At 38.3% G+C, this 16169-nt stretch overlaps 1 protein-coding gene across 1 annotated transcript in view; it reads left to right on the forward strand.

Annotated features, from left to right (window-relative positions):
• The first annotated feature begins 14467 nt into the window (after nucleotides 1-14467).
• Nucleotides 14468-16169, forward strand: part of LOC126183530 (solute carrier family 12 member 9) — a 138218-nt gene continuing 136516 nt past the window's right edge. The window contains exons 1-2 of the mRNA XM_049925598.1: nucleotides 14468-14878; nucleotides 15374-15508. Of these exons, the coding sequence (XP_049781555.1) occupies nucleotides 14605-14878; nucleotides 15374-15508 (409 nt within the window). The 5' untranslated portion in view covers nucleotides 14468-14604. The remainder of the gene's footprint in view (nucleotides 14879-15373; nucleotides 15509-16169) is intronic.

The raw sequence follows: 16169 nt of genomic DNA on the forward strand, positions 1-16169 counted from the left end.
AAATCATTCACAGAATTGAATCCACCGATGGCGATCTGCAGGGTTCAGGTGTTGCATGAAAGCATAATGATAGGGGTGCTGACCCTGCTTGTGCAGCACATTAACAACTGTGTATTGCAAAGCATATAGCTGCCTTGCTACGCTACATGTACTTTGCTGAGGTTCTTGGTGTACGACCTCCAGAAGAACTTCTTCACTAGCTGGAGTATGGCGAGTCCATGACCAACCTCTGTCACGCAGTCGTGGAAGAAGAGAACCTGGCTCCAGAAGGCAGCTCCAGACGACGAAACACATTTTTATCTGGATGGCATCAACGAGGATATCTAGCAGCATTTTCACGAATGTCAACACCAGCCCAGTTATCAGATGCAGCAAGGACCAGAAGCATATCCACATATTCATCGTTTGTGTATGTCATACGTCTACCACACTGGTTTAGAGTTTTACAATGAGAAAATTCGATACATGTACGCATGTACATTGGAGTCTGTCATGGCCATGTTACTCCACTCGCAACTAGTCCCTGTCTGGTGGACAGTGTATACAGTATAAACATGCCATCAGTCTTGCCCACCGTTCCACTTAACATTCATTACCCCTATGGCAGATATTGTTCTGCATGATTCATCCTGACACCACTAATTGTGAAATGTTCGGTTTCGAATTACACTGTTTCCCTAACAGTAATAGACACGATGTTTCCACAGTTCCATCGACAGAATAATGATAATAATAATAATGCATTGAGATACATACTAAACAGCATGCAGTTACCAGAATCAGTGTTGAAAGGCATAATTAGTGGGACCATGGTGATAACACATTCAAATAATAACCGAGTTTGGACATTATTTGCAAAACATGTTACTAGTCCTACTGCTAATGTAAGACCCTAACTAAATGTAATGGACCTGAACGAGGCAAGAATAATAGTTTGTACTAATCTATGGGACCACTGGGGAAGCATACAAAGAAAACAGGTTTCGCATCTAGTAGATTAAGTGGTGCGAATAAATTCATGCCCACGACATGGAAAGGGCTTTTTTCAAAGCTGAGCAATCTTCCATTTCTAAATGGCCATCTTCTAAACAGCTCCTTAACATTGACCACTGATGACTCTGAATGGCGGGTTATTATCTCCTCCTGCTCTGGTCCTGTATCCTCCAGCTACTTTATGACCCACACTGGAGGATGACAGGGATGAAGGCATTAGTCAGGCAGAGCGTATAGTGGTCTGATATTGATTCTGAAATTGAACGTGCATGTCGATCGGGTCATGCCTGCTCCCAGAGACAGGGAGTCCTCGTACAACATTTCTCTCCATGTTCATTCCCAGACTGCCTATGGGAAAGGGTTTACACTGAATTTTGCTGGGTCATTTCAGGTAGTTATGTTGTCACTGGTGGTGGGTGCTCTCTCTGACTGTCTGTATGGATGTCATCAAGGACAACCCATGCTGCCATCTGTGAGCTCTCTATAATCTTTGTGATTGAACAAGTGTCACATACTCTAGTGTTTAGCAATATTGCCCAGTTCAGATCGTTGTAGTTCAAAATTTTCTGTCGTTGCAATGGCGCTGAGCACCTGACCACTGCCCCCTCCCACCTAACATCAAATGCAGAGGCCGAGCAGATACAATGTTTAAAGCTAAAATACATAAGGTCTTGTTGGCAACATTGACTGAAGAAGTCTTCCACAGCTTCCTCACCACATACTGGTCCAACCTTCTCAGTGGGACCACTTCAGGTAAAATACGGCATAGGCACAAGCATCAAACTCTGATAGACCTTCTTTATCTGGTACAATGTGTCCAGTCTGGGCGCATATGCTCGTCAACCAGAGTCCGGGTTTGACCCAAGGCGCCATTGGAGCCTATTGGGGGCATCAGCTGTTTGAGGTCACAGCCAGTCATAAGTTCCTGACACATCACCAAAATCATCTCTGACTACACTCTCAATCAACTATCCCATCTCTGTCATCTCTCCTGACCCAGGGACCTGACACCCCACAACCACCTGCTGTGCATCTAGCCATAACCTGGTGGTGGCTACTCAGGCGTACAACCTGTGCCCTTGTAACCCTTCTCCTAACTGAACAAATATTAGGGTCACTGTGTGGGAGTCCTTGTCCACAGAGCTACTCCCATTGCACAAGTTTTTTCTAGTCCTGTTTGTACCAGCACGGCACTTTGCCTTCAACGTGCCGCCATTCCAGTTCCCCCTCAGTGCCAAGCCAGGCCATCTCATCTGCCCAGTCAAGATGAGAATATGCCGCTCAGTTCCTCGATGGAGAGCTCAGCCACATCTCCTACATTTCTCTACCAGCAACTCACAAACATGGTAATTTTCGAATCCACATGTCGATTTCAGAGGAGGGTTTAATATCCCTGCCTACAGGGACTCACTGCGACAATGGCCACTAGTGACTACAAAAATCAGAAGCAGTGTGTCATGGTAGCCACACCTCTCACACAGAGCTGGGGCAGCTGTGTGGTCAGTGTTCTATTGTGCCGTACTGTATGAAGCACTCAGTGTATCATGATATCGCTATTACTACAATGGCATTGCTTTGTTTCTGGACTGTCTTGGTTTCTATATCAATATATACCTAGTGCCCAGCTTACGATATCTATTGCTCTGTTTATGGTTTAGTCTTTTCATGTCGACAGAAAAGTAAGGAAATCGTTTGGCCTAATTAACGTCGCATACTGCAAATATGGTAAATAACAGAATTATGCTATACACATAGGTGCAGATTAACTTTCAGTTATATTATCTAGTTTTTCATTTTCATGACCGAAAAGACTGTGTGCAGCTTTCTTCGACAAATGAAATATGGTTATAAATTCCGAGTCGATTCATTTTTCGTAATAACTGCATGAACGTTTTGTCTTTTTGCTCCTTTTGGCAGCTGACCCGAGTTTGAACAGTCTCCTGAGTGAACTGAAAAAGTCTCAGTGCAGTTTTGTAACAACCTGTGTCTCAGTAACAATTTAAGTTTTGGAGTGGGATTGCTTATCAGAGAAAAATATAATCTTCTTAGATACTGAACTGAGAAAATAAAACCAAGAAAACCTGTCTTTCGGTTTGCATACGAAACAAATGGGCCATTTGCATCCAGTCTTAATACGTTTATATATTTTTAATTTTCATCCAGCTATGACAAACTATCGCAAACTGTCTCCAATGAGAGATATATTTTATGTCTTTTGATTAACAGATTCCTACTACACTGCCGGAAAAAAATTAGCACAGCTGGAAAGACGACGTCGATTTTGATCCTGTGGCAGCATGTGCCATGTGGAGTAGAGTAGATTTACTGAGAATTGTTTCAGCATCGCCTGCCAACAGATAGTGTAGTGACATAGCTACTCCAGACTGTGCCAGCACAGCATTCTGCCTTCAGTGTACTGCCAATCCAGTGCTCCCTCATTGTCAAGCCAGGCCATCTCAGTAGGTTTTGTAACATGTGTGTCTACCCATTAATAGGGAATGCTCACAGTCAGAAGTCTCATTGTGGTGAAAACATGTGAAGGACGCAGGCAGCCACGCTTCCTAGACCCAACTGAGCAAGTTTGAAAGGTGTCAAATTATGACCTTCCAGAGAACTGCCACAAAAAATTGGATGTGCTAAGTCATTTGTGTAACGATGATGGCATCAGTGGTCACTTGAACATTTTCACACCCCTAGACGAGATCCTGGACGTCGACGCAGCCAGGATCGTCGTATTGTAAGGGCAGCAGTGGCAGATCATACAGCTACCAAAGGACAGATAAGAGGACTTGTGAGTCCAGACGTGTCTACAGGAACTGTTGTGAAATGGTTATTAGCGGTGGGGCTGGAGCCATGCACACCTCTAGCCCATCTTCCACTCACGCCATAGCATCGACCAGTTATAAACTAAATTTTTTCACAGTGGGAACAAAAAATTAGCACTATTTTTACTGTGTGTGCTCATTCATGCTATATCTAACATAGTTAAGTTGGCAGGAAAGTCTTTACTTTGATAAAAGTATCTGTTTTCTCATTTATATTAAATAGATTGAGCTTATCTCCTACGTTTTATTTAGATGAATATGTTGATATTTGTCAAAACAGTGCCTACATCTGTGATAATGCAGACTTGCTCACAATCAGCTGAACTACTTGTCATGCAACCCAACAGTCAGCTGCAGTATTAGCATATACAAGGTTGTCCATTGATCGTGACCAGGTCAAATATCTCACGAAATGAGCGTTAAACGAAAAAACTACAAAAAACGAAACTTGTCTAGCTTGAAGGGGAAAACCACCTGGCGCTATGGTTGGCCTGCTAGATGGCGTTGCCATAGGTCAAACGGATATTAACTGCGTTTTTTTTAAATGGGAACCCCCCCATTTTTTATTACATATTCGTGTAGTACGTAAAGAAATATGAATGTTTTAGTTGGACCACTTTTTCGCTTTGTGATAGATGGCACTGTAATAGTCACAAACATATGGCTCACAATTTTAGACGAACAGCTGGTAACAGATAGGTTTTTTTAATTAAAATACAGAACGTAGGTACGTTTGACCATTTTATTTCGGTTGTTCCAATGTGATACATGTACCTTTATGAACTTATCATTCCTGAGAACGCATGCTGTTACAGCATGATTACCTGTAAATACCACATTAATGCAATAAATGCTCAAAATGATGTCTGTCAACCTCAATGCATTTGGCAATACGTGTAACGACATTCCTCTCAACAGCGAGTAGTTAGCCTTCCGTAACGTTCACACATACATTGACAATGCACTGACGTATGTTGTTAGGCGTTGTCGGTGGATCACGATGGCAAATATCCTTCAACTTTTTCTCCACAGAAAGAAATCCGGGGACGTCAGATCCAGTGAACGTGTGGGCTGTGGTATGGTGCTTCGATGACCAATCCACCTGTCATGAAATATGCTATTCAGTACCTCTTCAACCGCACTTGAGCTATGTGCCAGACATCCATCATGTTGGAATTACATCACCATTCTGTCATGCAGTGAAACATCTTGTAGTAACATCGGTAGAACATTACGTAGGAAATCAGCATACATTGCACCATTTATATTGCCATCGATAAAATGGGGGCCAATTATCCTTCCTCCCATAATACCACATCATACATTAACCCGCCAAGGTCACTGATGTTCCACTTGTCGCAGCCATCGTGGATTTTCCGTTGCCCAATAGTGCATATTATGCCGGTTTACGTTACCGCTGTTGGTGAATGACGTTTCGTCGCTAAATAGAATGCGTGCAAAAAATCTGTCATCGTCGCGTAATTTCTCTTGTGCCCAGTGGCAGAACTGTACACGACGTTCAAAGTCGTTGCCATGCAATTCCTGGTGCACAGAAATATGGTACGGGTGCAATCTATGTTGATGTAGCATTCTCAACACCGACGATTTTGAGATTCCCGATTCTCGCGCAATTTGTATGCTACTGATGTGCGGATCAGCCGCGACAGCAACTAAAACACCTACTTGAGCATCATCATTTATTGCAGGTCGTGGTTGACGTTTCACATGCTGCTGAACACTTCCTGTTTCCTTAAATAACGTAACTATCCGGCGAACGGTCTGGACACTTGGAAAATGTCGTCCAGGATACCGAGCAGCATACATAGCACATGCCCGTTGGGCATTTTGATCACAATAGCCATACATCAACACGATATCGACCTTTTCCGCAATTGGTAAACGGTCTATTTTAACATGGGTAATGTCTCACGAAGCAAATACCGTCCGCACTGACGGAATGTTACGTGATACCACGTCCTTACACGTTTGTGACTATTACAGCGCCATCTATCACAAAGCGAAAAAAGTGGTCCAAACAAAACATTCATATTTCTTTACATACTACACGAATATGTAATAAAAATGGGGGTTCCTATTTAAAAAAACGCAGTTGATATCCGTTTGACCTATGGCAGCACCATCTAGCGGGCCAACCATAGCGCCGTCTGGTTACCCCCTTCAAGCTAGACGAGTTTCGTTCTTTGTAGTTTTTTAGTTTGATGCTTGTTTTGTGAGATATTTGGCCCAGTCACTATCAATGGACCACCCTGTATATAATCACATAATTTATAAAAGGAGTGGATAATTTGGTATGTTTTCAATTTCATGTGTCAAGAGATTACATGTAACTTGCAGAAAACAATATGTTGCACTGAATGTGAAAATTCCTTACATGGAGTATTACAAAGTGAAAATGAACTCCTGACTAGAGAGAATATGGAAGGCTCAGTGAAGCCTTCCAAGGATGTTGTTAAAATCTATAAAGTAGCAGAACAAGCCTACTGCTCACAGCAGGTTAAGGGTACGCTTAACAAGTGCCCTTGTCATGCATTGCTATGGCAGAAATTGATAGCTGTATCCTTACATCTATTAATGAACATATTAGAAACACTGACCCCATGGAAAATAATCGTACCACACATATAAAATAAATTTTGTTTTAATATTTCAAGGTTAGAAACCACCATTTGAGAAAGACTGTTACAGAAATGGACCTGGAAGGATGTGTAAGGAGTTTGTTTGAAAACCAATATTATTTAAGGGGCAGCAAATGGACGGTGCTTCATGTTTATTGCCTACTAACAAAATATTTGTTCACTGCCGAGTATATTGTAAATACTGTATTATCTTGCAAAATAAAGTTCTCAGAAAAAATTAAGTGACATGCCTTTGTCATTCCTAGTATGGTTACAGATTGCCTGCAGCAATTATTTGAATGAGAAGGGAACATTAAATGCTTAACACTCCACTTTTTTTCTATCCTGCTCCAGTACAATAGAGCGGAGCAAGAGTTACAGCTGGAATTTTACAGTTTCTCAGATCACAGTTCGTAGATTTAGTAGAAATTACTGACAGATAGAAATTCATAGCTTATGGATATAAACTATTCAAACAATGAAAGGGCTTTCAATTAAAAATACTTTAGATTTCGTGGGAGAAGGAAACAGTTGAATTCTTTATGCGAAGAGAACAGATATATTGCAAGTTTCCTTGTTTATGCTGATTAGTGTGATCATGAAGTCAAAATATTGTCTATCGATTTATAACTAACATATTTCCGGACCAGGACTCTACAATATACATTTTATACAGTGCACAATGTGTATCCTTAATGGAGAATGCATCTCGTAATTGGTAATACAGAAATATTCATGGCGAATGTATTGTGGACTTTATTACTAAGGAAACAAGTATGAGCTGACCACTGAAAGTGTTTTAGCTGTTTGCAAAGTCCATAGAAAAGTAACTGTTGTAAAACTAAATTTGTACATTGCTTAAACATTACTGTTGTCACTACTAGTTATGTGGAAATGAACTGCATTTACCATCATAAAGTTAGCAGGACTTTATTGAGAAATACTGGAAAAGAAATTGGAAAGCAGGGAGCTGCCTTGAGCTGCTGGCCATCATGTTAGAACCATGCCAAGTGTATAGCTACTGTACTACTTTCCCAGTCTATTAATATCTACGTTTGAAGGGTGTAGGTGGGACATGCATCATGTTGGTACTACATAGAATGCCTGTTATCCACATATAGAACACCACTTATCTCAGTCAGTTGTGGATTTCCTACTGCCCAGTAGTACATATTGTGAAGACCTTTCACCCCATGAATTTTAAACGATATTTCGTCCATGTTGTACTCCCTAAGCAAGTTTTACAGCCAATATAAAAGTAGTAGGAAGCAAACTTTTATGTACAAAAATGATGAAGAGGATCGATAAAACAATAAAATACACAAAAAGTAGTTGCTGTGTTGAGGTGGCATAGCTGTATGCGGCTGCTGACTTGTCACAGAACAAAATTAGACTTAAAAATGTTGGCAGCACAATGGGTAACAACTAAAAATCATGTATTAACAGCAAATCTATTTAAATACTAAGCCTTGTGTGGTGATTATGTAAAGGCGTGGCACTGATGTTAAAGTTCTGAACACTGGTCTACACAAAACGCAGTGAACAATGACTAACTAATACAATATTTGTTGAGCCTGGCTCTGCTGTTGGTGACAATATCTAAGTCCTGGCTCTGGTAATAACGTATTATGCGACACTCAGTGGATACTACAACACTGTATGATGACTGTGACAACTGCTCAGTGATAACTGAGCGCTAGTAATAGCTGGCAACAGATGGTAACTGACAGTAACTGCAGCAGCTGACTGAGTGACACCGTGCGTCTGCATAAATCCATGGTTGGTGGATGAATGTTCATTTCTGAATTATACGTTTGACATCAGGTGCAAACAGGATAATGTGTGTGACTGGACAATGTATTATGCATAGTTTCACAACTTCCGAAAATTCTTAAAAATATACATGCTTTTATTCATGTACATATCTACGGAAACTTGGAGCGAACGATTTTTGTGTGAATGTACTACTACTGAAACTGAATCATTTGTTATTAAAGAGGCACTTGTCTACAGGAATCAACTTTACAGGAGAGACAAAAACCAGAATACACTTGACATAAAACTACTTTTACATTTTATTTTATTTTGTTTAGAGTATGGTACATGTTTGCAATAATATACATACAAACATAAATATTTTTCTTCGCTGTCAGGGGGATTTAAGTCAGTGGGTTAGCGTTCTTTTAAAAATAATCGAAATTATTTTTCTATATAGAACACTAAAGAGTTCCTACTGGAATCAATGTTCATCATGTTCACAATCAGCTATGGGCCTCGACAGAGTGTCCTTGTAAAATTCTTCATTCTTGTGAGGGGTATATTTCATCACCTTGCTGATGTCTTGCAATTTCTTTGAATTGATAGGTGTTCCTTAGATGCCCATCTATGTACATGTATGACACTACTGTTCCTGGGGCTTTTGGCTGTACATAAATTGTGAAAATTGGCTGAGTGCAACAGATTGTTTTCCCAAAGCCTCTACAGAAAGTGCATCTGTTTTATAATATTTTGTCCATCATTGTTTATAATCTTTGATATCTTCAGTCTACATCAGCGTTACAGTCGATTTATTAGATTTACTTGATTCTGTAGTTTTCTAACATATTCTTCTGATGTATAGACTTGGTCGATTTTTCACAAAGCTCTTTTTATGACACCAAAATCTCGATCACATGGAAGGAACATGTGTCCCCTAATTGAAAAAAAAAAAAAAAACAGATTCACAGATTCAGATCTGCCAATAACTGTTTGAGCAGTAAAGAAATGAGTGATTACAGTTTTCTTCCAAACTCCCATCTGACAAAAAAGTAAAAATGTCTTATTCTGTTTGGAATATAATCATTTATATACTATTGAATGAAGGTACATACTTCTTTTGGGCCTTTCTGGGCATGTCCTTCATGACACACAGATATTACAGTGTTTTCTGTCTTGAGGTTATTTATTCCAAATATGTTCACCCACATCTGCCAATAATAAAATATTGCCTGAACTGGAAAATGTGGTAATCCCAAATTTTGCATATAACCCACAACTGTTCCGCATGCATAATTGGTATTAGAACAGAGTTCCTTAATTTCTTTGATTTTGGAATGGAACTTTTGGGCCCTCTTTTTATGAACTTGTTCAGCTATACTGGTTATCCTAGCCCTTTCATTCAATGAAGCATTTTTCAGTCTTACATTTATTTCTTCACATTCCAAACAAATGTCGGATTGTGGTCTCCCAAAAAGGTATACATAGTTACCTTTGAAATACTTGTAGTAGAGGGCATAAGTCACTCTTACATCTGGATGTTGTGACAAAAATAGTTTATGCATTGTTGTGACAGTTAGTTTAGCATCAAGGTATCTCATATGTCAGCGACCATAGTGGATGTCTTTCACTGCAAAGGATTCAGTGTGATCTTTCACAGGCTCACAGATTTCACTAGACACTGCATGACTTTTGACAGTCTTAAGTCATTCAGAGATGTACTCTGAAGCCAGAGCCCAGACAATCAATGAGGTCTTTTTGTAGATATATCACACAGGCACATTATAGCTTGTTTACACGCTTGAAATCTACGCCATTTCCTGGAGAGATAATTTAAGAAAACATTTGCAGTCTTTCATCACCAATGAACTGTTTCAAGCAGTGTTTGATAAATCGGCAAAGAAGAAACGTAAAATGTAATGTGCAACAGTTTTATTTTCCATACGACCCTGGAAACTGTACTGATTATAAATTCTACTGTCCACAAGTATTCCTTGGTATCTTCTGTGTTACACGTTTTCCTCTGTGACTAACGTACTCTACACCACATAATCTTGGTTTCTTCACAACATTTCCCATATAGGACTCTTCATTTCTAACACCATGTTCCCTTTTCCTTAAAGATTTGCAGCTATGCTGCATTATGCCTAAAGGTGAATAATCTTCAGCTTCAATGCAGTCTGCCATGTTGCAAATGTTGCTTCTAGTGGCAGTATCAGGAACTATTCTATCATTCGTTTGTTTTTAAAACGGCACAAATGCGTAAGAGGTGCCCTTTTAAAAACAAACTGTGTTTCACTGTCGTTCATAAACACAGAAGGGATGCTGGTAGAAGTACCATTTCTTTGTAGAACGTGTATTTGAGTATAAAGTGCATGCTGAGCGTAATAACTCAATTTTGCAAAATTGTGAACAAGTGCCCCTTTAAAAGCAAACAATTCAGTTGTATAAAGCGCAAATGTAGATTAGTACTGATACCATGACACAGAATACTTTTTCTTTGCGGCACTTAACGTTTGGAAATACGCAAAATATTACTACTCACACACGAGTTTTGATACAGTTTTACTTGAAAACTTAGGACCTAGGTTTTTGAAACGAATTTAAATAGTGATTTTTCTCAGACACAAAGGAAATACCAGAACATGACTTATATATGTAAATGGAAGTTAGTTGGTTTTGTCACACCAACTACAGTAGTGTGTCAAAGGTTAAAATCTTACTGTCAGTATATCTCACAAAAAGCAAAGTAAATGGTGGAACATAACAAGGCACAAATTCCGCATGAAGCAGCTAACAATACAAGTATTGGGCTTCTATGCGCCTTCTAAAAATACAAATCAAAACACAAAGTATACCACTTTGTTGCTGTATTTTGATACAAACATATTTCTACTATAGGTTTTTGTTCATATGCATCTGTCACCTTCAAGTACACAGAACACTGCTGAAGTGAGCCATGAAAAGCAATTATAGAGTGGAGTTGGTGAAATGATATATGTGAAATGATGTGAGTAGTATTGGTAACCAAACATACATATGTATAAGTGTATTTCGAGGGTGATAAAAAAAGTAACATTGTGAAGGAGGTAGATTTGTAATATGCTTCTATCGACTTCTATATAACTTGGAAATGGAATATATTTCTCTAAATGATCATATGAAAAATGAACTTTGTTTAATGCACACAATGAAGTACAAGCACTTAGAAAGAGCAACCCAGAAAGTTCTCTTGCATCTCCTGCTATCATTCCAATACATGAGCGAATGATAGAGTTTATGAACTTCTAAAGCTTTCCTCAGTTTTGTGCTCTAAAAATAACAGATCATAAGTAAGTGTGACACTTCAGACGGATTTTGTTAACATAATAGAATGCTTAAAATATTTTGGCTTGCAGACTAATGAGAATTAACACCTTGAATTTCATGTGGTAAACTCTAGGTGTATTTAAAATTATAAGACGAAATTTCAATGTTTGCCTCACTAAGATAATATTTTTGCATCATTTTAATATTGAGAGATTTATTTACCTGTAAAGGAGTAAAACTGCATTATATGTACAAGTCAACCAGGTCCATGAAAACAAATCAAAAAAATAAAGCAAAGATAAGAAGTAACAAACGTACGAAATTCATTACTATAAAATGAGTCAGCATGTGGAAAATAGGTTAAAAATGCTTCCACACTATGTAATGACATTCTTTTCGGACCCACGCACTTTCCTTGTACTGTTTTGCACCTCTGTCTCCCTTCTCTAAAATACAAGCTATTCCTTCAAGGTGCAAACCATTAGAGTCCAATAAATGTCATTTTCGTACAAATGTGGACTCCAGCTAACATACCACATTTGTTGTTTCCGTATTTACACTTGCATCTTACGAAGATATTCAGCTTTAGTGACATATCGTATCAAAGATCTCCTCAAAACGCGCCATTTTTTAGTACAGTTTCTTCTCCTGAAGCATCGGTAGAGGTACGCAAATGTGAAATGTATACTGAATTGAAGTTTCAGTTTAGCATAGAACGTATGTAGGTTGATACTCTTTACTGGCTTCTCATTATAATTGAGGAGTAAATTTAAAAGCAGAACACGAATTAAAGACGACCACCATAACCTGAAGGAAGAGTAAGATTAATGCTCTTGTCAATAGCAATCAGAAACATATGCATTATTGACTGTTTTACGTTTCAGAAGCTGCTATATATGAGATACTTTCTGACATTTGCACTCACATATGCGAAGCATTCCAAGAATTTTGTTAGAGTACTTATGTGAAAGATAGTATCAATAACGTATTATTAATGTAATAAAAATATACATGTACCTGTGCTATAGGTTACTTGATAAAACTTGCAGTATAGTGCATTAGAGGGCAGACAGCGTGATCCAGGGTAAACCATTTTTACTTATCATCAAAAACTTTCAACATAAAAGTGATACATCAGCCATGTAATTCCAGACAGCTTGAACATGCGCAACGGGTTTTTTGTATATTTTTAATTATAATCTGCATAATAGATATTATCTGCACTTGTTTACTTTCTTGGAAACGTATTGTGGTTTTCGTTTTTGATAAAAGCTAGTGCTTATTAAGTTCGTTTCTGCTTGGTGCAAGCCTCTATAATGAAATTTATCGTCTTTCGTATAAAAATGGTTCAAATGGCTCTGAGCACTATGGGACTTAACATCTGAGGTCATCAGTCCCCTAGAACTTAGAACTACTTAAATCTTATTAACATGAGGATATCACACACATCCATGCTTGAGGCAGGATTCGAACCTGCGACCGTAGCGGTCGCGCGGTTCCGGACTGTAGCGCCTATAACCGCTTGGCCACTCCAGCCGGCGTCTTTCGTATATGTCCCCAATAGCACCACGTTGCTGTGAGCAAAATATTTAGCTCTTGCTTCTGTTATTTCGGAGGGACCACACACATACTGGTCAACATGGTGTCAGTGGCATGCTCAGCTTACTCGTAATGTGCTACTGGACACGTACGCATCATTTTAATGTCGCTTATGAGTCTACTTTCTGGAGATGGGCAGGGTGTTAATCTCATGCGACTACAACACCGTCACAACTTTCTTCCTGAGAAACCAAGATGGTGACATGATGTGACGGTCTGGTTCGGTTCGTTGTTGGCCTATCTGAACGCCGCCATCCGAAATGCACTGTGGAATGTTTTGACATGATGTGGAGGCAAGTATGAACTGGCCTTTATTGAACACAAAATTATATATAATCTGTTTTGTCACCAATTCGACTGTAACATGTTAGAAGTATGCGATGAAAATATCAGTAATCAAGATTTTATACCTAAGATAATGGTTAGATTACATAATTCAATATATACTTTTCTCATGCTGTTTGAATAAGGTGATTTAAAAATGTAGAAGTTAGTTTATTTGGCCTGCTTCCATTCACTAATGAGTTATGGAATCATATTTTGGGAAAACTCCTCTCACAAAGAAAACATTTTCAATATTCAGAAATGAGTCATTAGAATTATATCTGGTGTCAGCCCTAGATCATCACGCAGAGACGTCTTTAAGAAACTTGGTATTCAAACTACTACTTCTCAGTACATATACTGATTTATGTTCTTTGCTATTTCCAACATGTCTCTTTTTACACAAAATTGTGCAAAACATGATTATAAGATCAGAACCAAAAACAATCTGTGTATTATTTACAAGGTCTTTGATAAGGACTATGAAAGCTTAATATTAGTACAAAAAGGAGTCAATTTCATGGGAACTCATATATTCAATAACTTACCAGAGCATATCAAAGGTCTTGTAAGTGATAAAGATCAGTTTCGGAGTGAATTAAAGAACTTCCTGTTGACCAACTCCTTCTACTCCATCGATGAATATCATCACAAGGATTATAGCTCATAACTCTGTCTGCATTAGAATTGTACAATATCCACATATCCATGCATGTATCTAAGTGTATATATATATATAAATATAAAACCTTTGACTCTTTCCACATCCCAGACACCTCTCAAAGGGATCCATGGAAAAAGTATAAATGTAATGTAAGTTCTTAATCTTCTGTTAGTAATAATGTAAACATAATATGTGCTTAGTTTTGTCGTAAATTTCACTACTCAACCGTACCCAATGATTCATTCACGGTCGTATGTGGGGTGCCGTGATTCATCCCACCACAACGTACTTTATATGCATGAAGTATTCCAAAGATATACTTTAAGGAGAACGCTCATCTATGGAAACAGCAGAAGTTCTCGAATGAGGGGTGGGTTTGGATGTTTGACAGTTGTGTGTGGTGCATCGTGATACTGTGAAGCGTTGCGAGTAATGTGATGATTGTGTGTTTTGTATCGTAAAATTAACATTTTGTTTGCTTTTTGTGTATAACCTGAAGATGTTGTCACCGGAAGAGGGAACAATTAATCCAGGTCCTTTTTCTTCGGCCTCAGACATAAGTGTGCCAGTTATAGTACAAAGAGAGGACGCCCCGTTGATAAGCAGGAGGAAATTTTTCTGGAAATGGCCAAGCGCAGCAAATCCGTTCTCCAAGAACAGCAATAACAATAATAATAATAACAACAACAATGGCAGAACTTTAGGAACCTTTGCAGGAGTCTTCAGTCCTGTGGCTTTGTCTATGTTCAGTGCACTGCTCTTTCTTCGAGTGGGTAAGAAATGATAATTATTAATGTTTCTTATAAGCCTTTAGGTTTTGAACGTATTTCTCGATATTAAGACCTTTTACTTTCCTTTCTTCTACCACTCAAAATCCTAAAATGTCTTTGAACACTGAAAGTAATTATGACAGGTGGCAATACTGTTCTTTGAGCTTTCAGGATGAACAGGTGTTCTGTTTGTCAGTTGTCTCCTAACTTTTCTTACTAGTTTTCTTTCTAATTAGCTGTCAATGAGAGAAACCTGCTACATTGAAAATCTGAGAATCTCAATAACTTTTTATGTTGAATCTATTTTAAGAAAATTTTGGTGTTGATAGTTTTATCTGTCTTGTAATTAAATTTGTTTTCAGTTTCCTTAGTGTCAAATTGATCCGTTTACATTGTAGTACAAATGTAGTGAGGGTTTCTCATTGTAATAAAATGAGATGTGTTTGATCTCTTCTTTCAGAGTTTGTTAAATAATAGTTTATTTTATTTTATTAACAGGTTTCATTGTTGGAAATGCTGGCTTGGCAGAGACAATATTACAGTTTGTCATAGCGTATGGAATACTGCTATTTACAGTTGTATCAGTGTGTGCTGTGTCAACAAATGGAGCTGTTGAAGGAGGTGGAGCATATTGTATCCTTTAGTCTTGGCTGTATTTCTGTCCAAAACCCACAAATATTAAAAATTTGAATGTTTAGATGCTTTTGTTTCTTTGCATTAAATTTATCATATAAAGGTAATGGTATTTATAATATTTATCATACAAGAAAAGATGAAAAAGAATATGAAATATCTTCAGAGCATCACATTTTGGTCTGCCTGTGGTAGTGTTGCTGAAGTGCACCTTTTCATCGCCCTGTAATAATCACTTAACACAGCGATACTTCCTTTTCTTTTATACCTTTTCTGAAGCAGTGAAGTATCCAGGTGAAAGCACCATATTGCAGCCGTTCATAAGAGTGGATCAGTCTCTCACAAATGCTTTCAAATTTCCTGTGTTGAAGTTTTCCACAAAACCATTTGAAAGATTCTTATAGAATTGTCTTGCTACTTTTTTCATTGTCCTCTTGCAATTATTTGAACTGAGTGTCTTCATATGGTTTTTTGGTCTATTGACCAGTGAACAGACTTGCTTTCAGGTTTTTGGAACTTACTGGGAGGATCTTTAGATGTAAATAAGTGAATGCACAGCAATTTACATTTAAGACTTTTGCAAAATTCTTCATAATCTACTACTTTTAGTGACTTAAGCAAAGGTTTGGTTAACTCTGTCAGAATTTTGTGCACTATTTAT

Source organism: Schistocerca cancellata, chromosome 4, assembly GCF_023864275.1.
Source record: "Schistocerca cancellata isolate TAMUIC-IGC-003103 chromosome 4, iqSchCanc2.1, whole genome shotgun sequence".
NCBI classification, from domain to species: domain Eukaryota; kingdom Metazoa; phylum Arthropoda; class Insecta; order Orthoptera; family Acrididae; genus Schistocerca; species Schistocerca cancellata.